A 14719-nucleotide genomic window follows, 5' to 3' on the forward strand; every position below is an offset into this window, starting at 1 on the left:
CCTCACACTCTTCCCCTGCTCCAGCCTAGGGTCCCTCTCATGGGAGACAGTCCTCCATGAACTTCTCCAATGTGAGTCCTTCCCACGGGCTAAAGTTCTTCACGAACTGCTCCAGCGTGGGTCTCTCCCACGGAGTGCAGACCTTCAGGAACAGACTGCTCCAGCGTGGGTCCCCCACGGGGTCACAAGTCCTGCCAGCAAACCTGCTCCAGCCTGGGCTTTTCTCTCCATGGGCCCACAGGTCCTGCCAGGAGCCTGATCCAGCATGGACTTCCCAAAGGGTCACCGCCTCCTTCAGGTGCCTCCACCTGCTCCAGCATGGGGTCCTCCATGGGCTGCAGGTGGAATCTCTACACCCCCTCATCCTTCCTCCATGGGCTGCAGGGGGACAGCCTGCCTCACCATGGTCTTCACCACAGGCTGCAGGGGAGTGTCTGCTTTGGTGCTTGGAGCACCTCCTGCCCCTTCTTCTTCACTGACCTGGGTCTCTGCAGAGTTGTTCCGTCTCACTCCTCTCTCCAGCTGCAATTACTCATGGTGTTTGGGTTTTTTTTTTCCCCTTCTTAACTATGTTATCCCAGAGGCACCACCACCATGGCTGATGGGCTCAGCCTTGGTCAGCAGCAGGTCCATCTTGGAGCTGGTTGGTGTTGGCTCTGTCAGACACAGGGGAAGCTTCTAGCAGCTTCTCACAGAAGCCACCCCTGTAGTACCCCCACTACCAAAACCTTGCCACGCAAACCCAATGCACATTTACCAATTTCTACACAGTAGCTCTAAAAAATGAAAAAAAAAAGGGAAGGCATTTGTGATTGCCTTGTTTAACTGACAATCTCTCTGTCACTCCCTTTTTTCAATAATTTTGGTCCTGCTCCTTTCAACCCAATCTGAGAGTGAAGGAGGTCTCAGAGATTAGCAATTCTTACACGTTTTGTGAAGACTGATGTTTTCATAGAGCAAAAAACACCAATAAAATCTTCAGTAGTTCTGCTTCTCGCAGAATGCTTTGTTTAGTGAAGAGACCTTTAGAGAGAATTAGAGCCCAAATCTGTCATTTTGAATATTCCCATTTTACATTAAACTGAGCAATTTGCAAGATTGAATGCAAAGAAATATATCTTATTAGTCATCATCATTATTTGGACTTTGTCTGTTTCTGACTCCTAAAAGCTGATTTATTTGTTTTACTAGTAAGTGGCCCTATTTCCTTCTAGTGTATTCTAAATATATTTATTCCTCCTGAAGTAGAATAAATAGGTCAGCATTCACAGTTGAAATCACAGTTCCTCTGGATTCAGATTCCAGTGACAAAGTGCAGTATGAGTGGCAGTTTGTTCAAATTAGTTTAATTTTCTCAGGTATCTCTGTCATTTCTTGTTGCTGAATTACCGTCAAATAAACCACCCTTATGATCATTTTAACTGCCCCTTTTTCTCATTTATTGAACACTTTCTGAAGGGATTTGTCTCTGTTTTCAGAGATTCCTGGACGAGTAAGAGCTCCTTCTGATCTGATAGACGACTCGGTTGGTGCTCAAGTGTCTTTGGCATTTAAGAACATGGGCAGATAGGAGCAGCATCGCAGGTTTCGCTGTTTTCTAATACATGTTTTCTAACAATGTTTTCCCCTTTGCAGCAGGGGATGGTTTTCTGACTCTGCATCTCATTTTACAGTGGCCATGGCCCCAAGATAGATCTGAACAAGCTGGGGGCTATTTCATTTTAAACAAATTCACCTCATCTATTAACTGGAAAGAACTAACCATGCTATTCTGGTTTTCTGCCTGGAACCTGGGAAGATAGTCATATCAACAGATAGTCAAACAAATTTCAGGTTTGAAAAGTCTGGCTTATAATTGGAAAAGACTCAGAAATTGCAGTGTGGTGGTGATTTATATAAGGTTATAGTCTTCAAATGGGTGACTATAATACAATTTTGAGAAGTTTGCTGTGAAGCTTTATTATTCATCATCTGATACTGCTAAGGTGAATGCAATGTGAATTGTGCAGGTTACTGCACTGTAAAATAGCATTAATTTCTGCAGAAGTAAAATCACTCTTAATGTGGTCATATGATTTAGTGATAAATGAGAAAGAATATACATAATCCATACCCTAGCACTAGTTATAAAGGATTCTGTCATCAAAACAAAGTGTGCCTGTTCCTTTACAATAGTTTTCTCTTTGGGGATGATTATTAGGTGACTAATAAAAAATTTTATGAAGCCAGCATAAGTTGAGGAAAGGAAGGACCAGAGTCCATTATCTAATGTCGTTTCATAATGAGATAGCATAATGATGCCAGTAGTAAGCATTTGGATATAATGGTTTGCAGAAGAGGAAGAGAGCCTCGCCAAACTATTTCAGAGAGATCAGGATTCTTTTAATGCAGAACTTGGCTCCTCTATACACAAGTGACATCACAGTTAAATTTTTTTTTAAAAATTTAGTTAAATTGATAAAAATTTTGTATGCACATATCTACATTGAATCAAGTGAAAGTAAGGACAATGTTATTTGTTGCAAATTCTTTTATGACAGAATTGATTTTTAAAGATTCTGTCTCTGTTGCGTGCTTCAGCCTCCACTCACAATGTCAGTTATCATCCTGTCAATAGTGCTGCTTCAACTGTTCATGAACTAGTGCTCTAAACTGAAGCTGAGAAATTGTCTTGCTAAAGATAACCCTTCTCCAGCAACACCAAAAAAGCAGTGCATGTATAAATGCTTTTACCCTGGATTGTTTCACAGGTCAGGTTTATTGTATAGCCTCCCACGGAGCTTGGTTAGCAGAATGAAGGCTAGTGACCTGACCGGGAAGGCAGATAGGAACACAGGACACCAGGAATGTCAGAAGGAGCAGAAAGGGCAGGGACCTGCCAATGATCCCCTTGTCCTCCAGCAGGGTCTGAACTGAACTGAAAAATCATAAGCAATTTTTGTTTCTAATATTTTTGCTAAAAATATTAAATGTTGCTACAATTCTCAGTGGAATGGAAAAAATACATTTTTAACTGACTACATGGCAGTGAAATAGTATATGACAAGTGATGTATATGACATTTGCTCAGAACTAGTTAGTTGTTCACTTTTGAATTTATTTCGAAGTACCAGAATGTGTGATCAGAAAGACAGAATATTTCCACATTACTTTAATGTGAAAACTGAGGAACAACCCAAAGTAAGATAAACTAATGAGCTTGTGACTTTTTGGCATCATCACGATGCCTGTATAAAGTCTCAAAGGTTTCTCTTTCTCTGTTTGGATCAGACATTTGTTAGGTCTGATCTTGTGTCCCTTGACTTTCCTCAAGAATTCATTCGAGGATCAGAGAAACTATGTAGGAGTGTTCTCAGTTCTCTAGTGAAAAAGCAGAGGGAGTTTAATTCTTTGATAAGGTAATCTTCTCTTTTAATATTATCTTCTTTCTTTTGCGTGTGTCAGTTAAGTACAATCATGTTACCATAAAACAGATTCAAGTAGTCTTCCCAGAGAACTCCCTTCAGCTGCCTGAATTTTACCCTTAGTGCTTGCAATGTTGTATTCCCACTCATTCTCCAGTAATCTACAGATGGGTAGCTATCACCTGTATTTTTAAGAGGGACAAAAAGACCTGTTAGCATCCTTCCCCAGCAACAGAAATAAAGGCTCTTCTCTCTCCTTGCTCCCTCTAGGTTTCTTGACCCACTAAAAATAGGCTTTTTGCCCTTTTTGTACTTCGTAGTTCTCCTGTGCCATCCATGTTTGAAGCTTCTCACATTTGACTTTTAAAATATAAATAATTTGAGTCCTCAAGCACTTTCAGGGAATGACATAATCCAAGGCAAAACATTTTGGGTTAATCAAAACTGATGTTTGAAGTTCTGTGTGCACGCTGTGCCCTGCTGCTCCCCCCTCCTTGCTACATTGAAGCAAAGCACAACATGGCCCATTATCTACCTCCAAGTCTGCCTAAGTGCTGGATTCTTGTCAACTTCATTTTACCACTTAAATTCCAGCATAGGAAGGCATATGGATACAGAACAGGAACACATCTTTCACCACTTAGTAAATGCATGCAATTAGTGCAGTCACCGGCACTGCAGGCACCGAGCTTTCCACGTGTTCGCGTCCCGTTTTCAGGATGTAGATCACGTCTGTGATTAACGTGCATGCCCAGAAAAGAAATCAGGCCATTTTTATTTCAGTTTAATCCATCTTTACTTTAAGAAACCCAAGGCCAGAGGAGCATCCAGTTTGTATCACCCTCCGCTGTCCCGGGCCATTGTTGGAGAGGGACTTGTAGCAGGAAATCACCTCACGTGAACAAGAGGGACCATGCTGGAAAAGCCCGAGCCCCCCAGGGCGGCATCAGCTCAGGTATCTCTTTTCTGGTAAACACAGGCCAAAGGGATGGGGGTTCATTTCCTTCCAGCTCCTGCCCGATCTGGTGCCCATGAAATGGCAACCCTCCACCTGTCCCAACAGGTCTGCCTACTACAGCCCCCTGCACCTGCCAAGGCGGCAGTGTCCGAGGCCCTAGCACCCTAGCAGGGCAGACGCAGGCTGCAGGCCTGGGGAGACCACAGGGAAACGCCACAGCTTCGGGCTAAAAGTCCCTTCCCTTGGGCAACGACGTCGCGGGCCGGGGACGCCTAGACCCAGCCCGCTCCGCTGCCACTGCCGGGCCGGGCCGCTCGCCCCGCCCCGCCCCTACTCCATCTCTCATCATCCGATTGGTGGGTTTGGAAACGCCGCTCTTTTGCTTCCAATCAGCGTTCTGCGTCCGTTGCTAAGCGATCGTTTCCAGGCCGCGCTGGTCGCCCGGGTGAGGCGGTGGCGGCCATGGCGGCTGGGTGGCGGGACGTGGCGGGGGTGCGCATCGCTCCGGCCGAATTGCGCTTCAGGGACGCGGTGTCGGGGGGTCGCTACCGCGCCGCACTCAGCGTCCAGAACCGGCGGCTGGAGAGCTGTCGTCTCCAGCTGCTGCCACCGCGCCGGCCCCAGGTGAGGGGTAGCAGGGAGGGATGTGGTGGGGAGTGTCTGCCGCCCCCCCACCCCGGGCCCGGGCGGGGGTGAGTAACGGCGTCGAGGCCTGCTTCTCTCCACAAGCCAGCTGTCGGCTCTGTGTTTGGACAGCACCTCGCACCACTCCAGCGTGCGTGAATAACGGTAGTTCCTCGTGGGAACACCCCACCCCGAGTCCCGCGGCTCTGTGTCCTTCCCTCCCGGGCTTGCTCTGAGGAACTGGTCTGTGCTTGCCAGGCTCTCCTTGAGGTTCTCCTTGCAGAACATTGCCGGGGGAAAGTGTGTCTTGTGATGCCACTTTTATTTTCTGTAGTTTTGTGGGGGCACATCAGCGCACAGGTTTGCCCAGCTAGGTGGGTCCTGTGTAAAAGGCTGGTTGGGCAGGCGTAAGTGCTTATCTGTGGTGAGCCACTGCAAATGGAAACCGCTACCATGGATGCCTGAGCAGCTTTTGAGACTGGCTGGAATTTGTCAGTGAATTGGAAATTAATTGAAAATAGTTGAATAACTGGATAAATTGGAAAGAATAAGAGGCAATTCTTTGAGGTGAAGTTGTCTGAACTGCAGGAGGGAGGTAGAGTCCTGGTTTATCTGTTTCTTGTAAGAATGTGTAGGTGTTATTTCTATGATAATTGAAAAATGTTCTCATATAGTGCTTCAAATGAGGCTGCTCATTTGAAGCCTGTAATTCAGAACAAAATGAACTCCAGCCTTCCCAGTACTATATTTTTCTGAGATTGTGAGCAATTTGAAGAGAGCTTCCTTGTTTGTTAAATCCATAGTTTCAGTAGAAATAAATTAGCTTTATTGTATGTCTTACTACATCAAGTCCCTTGTCAGTAACAAATCCTGCTTAGTTTGCTGGCTGGCTTTGCACTCTCCAGAAATTTTATCCCTCAGGAAGCCTGTGAATTTCTCATTATTTCAGGGACAGTTATGCTGAAATGTATCATTTTGCTATGGTGTGAACACCAAATTTGTGAAGTGTTCCAGATCAGCTGAAGGGCACAACTTTTGAAATTGTTTTTGCTTGGTTTTCCATAGGGCTGATTGATAGCTCTATTACCTCATTTCTGCATCGTATTCTTCGAAGTTTTTTGAGTGGAGTAGTCTATTTGTGGTGCTTACTTGTGGAGAGCTTTCTCAGAAAAGAACATTTTTCAATCTTTTCTCTAGATAGTAGAGCATCTGTTAATAGCATCTGATTAGTTCTGGAAAAATCATTGCATAGCCAGACTTTTTAAAGGCAAATGCATCTTTACAGTTCTAACCAGTTTAGCCCTTGACTTGTAACATATGTGGGCCCAGCAAAACCCAGCTGTGGTTAGTAGTTTTATATTGGTCTTTCATCTACCTATTTTATTATCTATTAATTATGTTAAAATTAGGATCAAAGGGTTGAACTGGCATTGGGGGTTGAACAGAAGCTGATGTTGCTTTATGTTCACAGCAGCTTGAACTCTGAATAAGTATATTACAGGTTAGTCATCAAAATGATTGTCAGACAATTGAAGTACCTTGGATAATTTCGCTATCTGAGTATTCAGCCTCTCTTTTTGAGGGCAAGAGTGGCCAAGACTGTGTATGCATTTTATTCCCTCCTAAAATTTGCTAATTTGCATGATGTAGACAGCTTGATTTTTATTATACTGTAACTGAAGAATTTTGGAATAAGCTGGAAACTGTTGAGAGTGCTTGATTTCATATGGCTGTGCTTATTCTGTTTTCTTAGTTTTCATCAGCATTGTCAATTTTTCATGTGCTCCAGAAGTAGAAAGACACAGTTAATTTTAGGAAAGAAAAAAGGTTACTCAATCATAATTTATGAGTTTTTACCTCTGTATCTCATGCCTTTGCCGAGTATTTTAATGCTATTGTGCATGAGATGACCAATATGACAGTTAGTGGACAAGATTCCACTTCATGTGCTCCTGGAAAGGTCTGTTGTGTTGCCCTTTTCACATTACCAGACCTTATGCTGCTATCTGTGACTACATAGCTCCGCAGTGTGTGACTCATCTGTAAATTTCCTGAGATGTTACATTCACAGAGTGCAAGAACTGAAAAATAACCTTCCTTGAGCTGTCATAGTGCATGGCCAAGAAATGCCTTTCAAGGAATTTAGCTCACAAAGCAGTTTTCCATAGGTTTCATTAAAAGTTCTTAGTACAATATATTTATTTTCTCTTGTATAGAAAGAATATGCATGGTTGTTTAAGTCTCTTTAGAGAAGAGATAAATTTTACACACTTCAAAATTAAAACATGACTTTCTTTCAAAATAAAGCCCATAGTCATGGTGCATAACAAATTTCCTTCAGTTGAGTGTTTATACTGCTAGGAAAATTTTAAAGGAATAGAGGGAGATGCTCAGACAATAGAATCAACAAGTAGTAAATTGCATGTTTGTGTATTTCAAACATAAATTAGAACAGAAAACTTAAAATAATGCTGGGATGACTCCCTTTCAGAAATAAACATTAAATAAACTGAACATGTAGAACAAAAACCTATTGCATAGAATGATGTGAATTGTAAGGAGTCTGAAACACCAGAGAAGCTCTAGACCTTGCCGTGAGGCTTTCCTAGGAATGTGGAAAGTGCTGGATTTCCCACTATGTGCTAGTAGACTACTCATGTATTCTGTTCAAGGAAAGATGTGCAAGAGGTGTTGGATATAAGCAGATGCCTAGAGACAAATCCAGAATTATTTTTTGAGAGAGGAAAAAGATGCTTTCTGTCAGCCGCTTTCTGGGGTTTTTTTTCTCTTTCATTTGACCCCCCAAATTGGAGGTGCCATAGGCCTTTCAAGCAGATTTTCAATGTACAGTGAGACTTTCTGTTGACATCAGCTGAAGGTTGATCAGACCTAGAAAAAACTCTTATGCTGTCTCCTTTTGTTGCTGCTTTGGACTGAGACTGAATTGTTCTTACTTTCTCAGGTACTAAAAAGATTCTGCACTGAGTAGTAGCTGACTTAATTTTGCATTGCTTCAGAAGGTTTATTGCAACAGTAGGAAAAGCTCTCTTGGAAAGACTCAAAATTATATTTTGCTAAACCTACTATTCCTTGTAATTTGATGGGTTACTACTCATTTTGTCCTTCTGTTTTACTGTAAAAAGTCTGGGCTTCAGTAAATAGGAAGAAAAATTTTATAAAATCCTGTGTATTTTAAAGTTACTTGTGAATTTTAAATCAATTTGTGTATTCTTCTGAAAATGAACCACATGTATATGTTTTTTAATCTAGAAATGTTTAACAATTTAAAAAATATTTATGTTTTTTAAATTGCAGTTTAAATTGATTGTGAAAAATCCAGAAAAACCTGTTGCATCTGGACTTCAAGTTACAGCTTTTGTAGAATATTATCCTGAGAGTGAAGAAGATCTTGAAGACAGACTACTTCTTTTAGTAGAAGATGACATAGTTGATATCCCTGTGCTTGGGTATGATGGTCAAAAGTTCATATGCTGCTGTTACTATTTGCAGTTTAATCTTGTGGAAAGTTTGCTAACACCTGTTTATTGCTATGTAATTAATCTGTCAATTGCACTGAAAACAAATAGTAAATTTCCTTACAAAAGTAAGATTTTTATTTTTTTTTTTCAGAGCAGCACGCAGGTAAGAAGTTAATTGAGGTGATGTCTCTCTAAGATCCTAGAGAGAGTTTGGGGTTTTGTTTTTGCTTTATTCTAAATTGATTGTAATAACATTGATAATTTCTAATTCTGTATTAACATTAGACAAGTCTGAATCTACTCTTAAAGTCTTCCCTCCTTACTGAATCACTTATATAAAAAATAATTATAGTAATTTTCTATATTTGCAAAACTAGATTATAGTGAAACATATGTTGCCTAATTCTAAAAAGATGGTGTGTGTTTTAGAATAAGGTCACACATTCATGAATCATTTTCATCAATCCATGTGTGATTGCGTGTGCCTATCTATGTGTGTGTACATGGATATATGTCTTATTGTATATAACGTGCATATTGTTTGGAAAAAATAAGCTTCTAAATATATTTTATCAGACTTAGGCTAGGTGGTTATCTGAGGATGAGGGGAAAATGCTCTGGAATATATTTCTCTCCTTTGTCTATAAAGAGAAATTAGAATGACAAACTTCTGTTGACAGTTCCAGCTTTCAGATGCCTAAATTGGGACAGATGAATCCCATAAACTATTGCAAATCATAGTTTTTTATGAAAATCTTAACATTACACATTACATGTATAGACAGAAAGGAATTTCCATGGAAATTATTCAGTATGTGAGTTGTTTTAAAAATCAAGCAATCCCACAAACATCTCATGCTAGCCTGAAATGTGTAAGGTTTTGCCTTTAGATAAGAAATACTTGCTCCTACGTTTCGTTTACCTCTTATGTCTTGATCTTTTTCATGGATTTGTTTTTCCTTGTTTCATCTTAAAAGTTGTGGGATTTTTTTATTCTAATGTTGTGCCATTGTTAATGTAGGACACAAATAGTTAAGCCTGACTTGGGGCTTTTCAAGTTTTAAATTTTGTCTCTTTTTAGCAAAAAAACTGTCTTCCATTAGAAGACTTGGAAATAACAATTTCAATTAGCTGCTTTTTCTGTGGTGTTTGTAAATTCTTATTGTCTTAGAACACAGTATTAAATAATGCTATTATAGCTTTCTTTAATAGCTTTAGAGAAATTTATATGGAAAGCCCTAAATGCTTTTCTTTGACTGAAAGACAGGGGTGACTTTTCATGAGGTAATACAGAACTCAGTAATTCAATATGATCATTTTACTATTAAAAATAGCTGTCTCTAAATATATTCTCCCAATGTTTCCTAGAAGAAAAAGTGATTATGGAGCACTTTAATTTTTTTTTCTATTTTTACTTTTTGATTTTTCTATTTTTAATTTTTTTAAAATTTTTATTAGGGTAGTGTTGTGGAGGTAAGACCGCTTAGGATGATAATGCTACTGGTGACTCCTTTCTGGAAAGGATTTGTGGTAGATTAAGTATTTCAAATCTTCATGTTTAACTGGCTTTTGCAGGGAAAAAAAATTGACAGGCTATAATAATTTTTTTTATTTGTTTCTTTGAAAAAGTAAATACACTTTGTTTCTTTTTTAATCACTCTTTTCCCAAATGTATTTTGTGTCATGCACGTCTGCTGTTTATAGATAGATGATATTCAATTATTGCGCTGAAGGGTCACTAAATATACAATAAATATGTTTTTCTATACAATCATAGTTTAAAATGCATCTTTAACCATTTTGAGAAAATAGTGTATGTGGTGTAACACTGGTTGAGAAATACTTGTCAAAAGATTTTTTTTTCCGATTAAAAATTGCATTATCGCTATGAAATGTCCACAAAAGTGTTTAATTTGATGGAAGAACCTGAAAATATTTTCAAGGAAATATTTGCAATGTTCTGTTTTGCGTGACAGACATTCCCACTCCCCTGAATTTATTTACTTCTTGTGTGTTTTTCTCCTCACTTCCTATTTAAAAATTTGTGCATTTTCATACATTTTTAATAACATTATATTATTTCTGCTGATGTATCAGTATTTAGTAAACACTAATGCTACTTTTCCTAAAACATCAAGAATTACAATAAGTGATTTTAAAAATTGTTAAGGCTATACTTAGGTTTATGCCCAGTTACTTTATATTTTTGTGACACACAAACAAAATTTCTTATCAGCTACAAACTCAGATTTTTGGCCAACTCAGATACAGTGTTTATTTTTATCATCTCTGGTGAATGTCACTCAGATTGTGTACTGGCAGTACCTTTGAAGAGTTGTACATTTGCAAAACAGAATTAAGTTTTAAAGCATGTGACGGCAAGTTCAGAAAATTCATAAATATAATGCAAGATAATGTGTTATTGTATCAGAAATATTTGCAAGTTGCTGATATTATTTGGACTGGCTTCTTTAAATGTCTGCTACTTCTCTCTTACCTATTAGCTTATTTGTAGTCTTCTTTCTTTGAAATTATATTTTTTTCAGCTTTTATTTCTGTATGGGTTATAGGGTGATATGTGCTTACACATAATTCACTATGAACGTGTAGAAATTATGGGTCTGCATGTTTTGTGCATAGAATTTTGAAAGAAAAGTGCACTGGTGGTTTAGGAAAAAAAGCATGAAAAGACTTAACCCTTTTACAAACAACTTGTGTGATCTCTTCAATCATGTCTACTGTTCACTTTAAGATAATCTTTAGTATGGGATGAGATTCACTGAGAGTGTAGGAAAGGTTAGTTTCCCATACAACATTAAACTGCAGTAACACTCCACTTATTTGTTGTAACTGTTTATTTGGTAAAATATGCCACCAAGAGAATTTTATTTCTATTGTGCTTTAGTGACATTAATATCACAGTTGTTGGTTGGCAGGTAAAATAGCTGTTACGTGTTTGCCTGGCTCATAAGACTAGATCCAGTGGTTAATCATATGGATTTGTGGCTAATGTTTTGGAAACCGAAAAACAATTTTAGCTTAATCTCTACAGTACTATGGATTTATGATGTGCTCAGTAATACAAGTATAGTGATTTAATTATGTAAATATTTGATTGCTATAGAAAATACTTCAGGTTTGGGAATGGATTTCAAAGAAGCCAGTTGCAGTTGTTTGTGGGTTTTTTGTTTGTTTATTTTTTTAAAATGATTAACGAAATCTGCATCCAAACTATTTTTTAAAAATGTAATAATTAAGAATGATTTTTTTTGTTTTTTAAAAAAGTAAGAAAACATTTGAAATTAGGCATTTCCTGGGGTAAATTCCATCTTCATTAAAAAATCCAAACCAGCAAATCAAACCAATCAAACAAACCTCATCCTGTATTAAAAACCCAAGACTCCAAACCTTTAACTTGACTATTTTTCTTTTTGCATAGGTCCATATCTGTTAGAAAATCTCACTGCAATTAGAATTTATGCTTATTCCTGTCTATTTGGTGTCACGTTAAAGGGTACGAGTCTGATATGTGGCTGAGGGATGCCCTCCTGTTGAGTCATGAGGTTCAGAAAGGACCCCCTCGCTTTCTAAACTCCTTCTCAGAGAAGACCCTCAGTGCAGCAAGGTCCAGTCTCAGTCCCGGACTTGGTCAATGGTTTATGTCTAAAGGATTATGTGTGTAGCCACTTATCAGAGTCAACGTTTGCATTCAGAGCCCCCTAAAGGACGTTCACTGAGACAGTTTTGCAAAGTTGAAAAAGAATAGGTAATTTATTAAGATGACAGATATAAAAAGTTTGGAATTACCATTGATAAATACACTTACTGCAATACTGCTAATATATGATTATAGCGCTAGCAAAATGCTATTCCGGGTATTCTTCACCAAAAGGTGAAGGCGCAATGCTTACCAAGAAAGCATCCCTATCTTGGGTGGAGGGTAAAGGAGCACAGCCCCTTGTCTGCCTCTTTGGGGTCTTCAATCTCTTCTCTGCCCCCAGGGGTATTTTCCTCAATATCCTTTATATCTTAACCTTGGCTGTCCCCTTCCTGGGGTGACATTTAACATGAGAGTTGAGTACTATAGTCATATATGTTTGTACTTCAAGCTCATTGTCATATTCAGGGATGTCAGCTTTAATATTAATTTCACGTATAATCAAGCAACAGGTCTCACTCTGGGCACCGTGGCCTTCAAGATTCTGTGTAGAAACCATTTATCTGCTTATTTCGCATTCTTCAGCCAAAATAGGATCATCCTGCCACCGTAAGACTCCCTCTTTTGGCTGCTTCTCGTGCTGACCTTGTGGATCTCCATCCACAATGTTTGTACAAGAGATGAGTGGACACCAGCATTTTTAACCTCTTATGTTCAATTCTCACACTTGGGAAGTTATATATATTTGGATCTTGAGAGGAGAGATACTTGTGTTTCACCTTTCTAACAGAGCTTCTTGGAAGAGTGTTTGAATACTTGGAACATGAAGTTTTTGCAATCTTTTCAAGTGTACTCTAATCTTGATAGCTGTTTCCTGGTTAGTTTTTTGTTTTATTGTTTTGCTGGGGTTTTTTGCCACATCCTGCTGGTCTAGGCCATCTCTTTCAAGAATTTCCTAATTTTTTTCCCCATTGCATTATATTATTAAAGAAAATTGAAACCAGTGTATTAACATTCCCAACAGCAACTTCTTTTGTTGCATTTCCTAATTTTTTTCTCTTTTCTTGCTTTCTCTACCCCCCTGCCTGCAATAGATAGTATGGGCAGAGTCTACCTGGCTTGGCTTTCTTCATTTAGTTTTCTGTACTGCATATAATGCAGATCATGAGATGCAGTTGTTCCTGCATGTTCCTATTGTGGTTAAGAGGAGATAGACTGCTGTGCTGATGTAAAATTCCAATGGATTTCAAACATAAGTTTATGTGAGATCAGAGGTGTGATTTTACTGGAAATTGGGCCCTTTAAAATACAAGTTTCCTGAAGTGAATGTGATCTTTTTATTATGGCTAAGCAGTACCCAATACAGTGATGTCATCATGCTGGCTGAGGCTCTTAAATAAATAATAGAAATAACTTGTGTTTTATCCATTTTCTTCCGTCATAATAAGTTTTGTTAAAGCCCCATAAAGTAGCTACAAAACAAGAAGGTTGTGAATTGAAACTGGCACACGTTTTCTCTCTGCTATTAGTTCAGACAGCTGATGTTGAAATATGGTGAATGTTAACTTTGGTCTTCTTTTGTGATGCAACTAACTCAAGATAGTTTTATTTAAAGTTCTTTGTGCTATAATAAAGTAATTAAAATTAAATAAAAATGCATACATTCCATTTTGACTAATTGTTTAAGGCTATATTGTTTTAAAGTTATAGTAGTTAGTCATTAAACAGCTTGATAGATAGCTAGATCTTTTTTACATCTTCCCTGTGTATACTATACTGCTGAAGTAAGTTGCATAAATGATGGTAGGAGAATTAGGAGAAAAGGAGAACTCTCTTCCACTGGAGTGCTTAATTGAATTTCCTCAAAAATGCAAAGGTATTTTCAAGTTTTGTGAAAATATAACCATGTCTTTTCTCTGCAGATTAATTCCGTGCTGTTATCTGGAAATTGAGTCGGAGATTAATTTTGGTACAGTGATTGCAAACAGTAAAATAATTAGTAAAGAGATCAGTATTTCTAACCATGGATCATCTTCAGGTAAATATTTAGTATGCATTAAATTATACAAATATTTTGTTTTCTTGAAAATGCAATTTTATGAAAGTTAACACTTTGATGGCCAAGTAGAAATTAACTGAAGTTCTGGGTTATGTGGATTATGAGTACTGTAGCTAAAGGTTCTATAAATGGCCAGTTGCTTCTGTAGGCAGTACTATGTTTCTGCGTAGGGAAAAAAATGAATTTAGGAATTCTCTACTTTTAAGTCCAATCTGAAAGATGTAAAAATAACCATTGCTCATTGGCTTACTATGCCAAATCATGTCTGCTTTTGCTTTGTTGTCTTTGTGATTCTGTGACCCCAATAGCTGTCTATTAGATGAAGAACTACAAGCTTCATGTACTTTCAGAGCTGAGGTCCTCTAGGATGGGAGTTGAACTGTATTTGTTATCAGAAGATAATGAGACGTCATTTATCTTGCTGCCATAGCTTTTGAAATCATACAGCTTTCAAAATATGCACATCCTTCAACTTCTGTGAGGGACCCTTCCAAGGAGTATAAGAGACATGGAGAACAGAGCATAAGAATGCTTATA

The 14719-nt window shown here is 38.5% G+C and overlaps 1 protein-coding gene across 1 annotated transcript in view; it reads left to right on the forward strand.

Moving 5' to 3' along the window:
* The first annotated feature begins 4317 nt into the window (after positions 1–4317).
* CFAP47 (cilia and flagella associated protein 47) overlaps positions 4318–14719 on the forward strand; it is a 362349-nt gene continuing 351947 nt past the window's right edge. The window contains 4 exon segments of the mRNA XM_054819861.1: positions 4318–4359; positions 4756–4986; positions 8302–8453; positions 14046–14161. Coding sequence (XP_054675836.1) covers positions 4318–4359; positions 4756–4986; positions 8302–8453; positions 14046–14161 — 541 coding nt within the window.

The sequence above is a fragment of the Grus americana genome, chromosome 1, assembly GCF_028858705.1.
Source record: "Grus americana isolate bGruAme1 chromosome 1, bGruAme1.mat, whole genome shotgun sequence".
NCBI lineage: Eukaryota > Metazoa > Chordata > Aves > Gruiformes > Gruidae > Grus > Grus americana.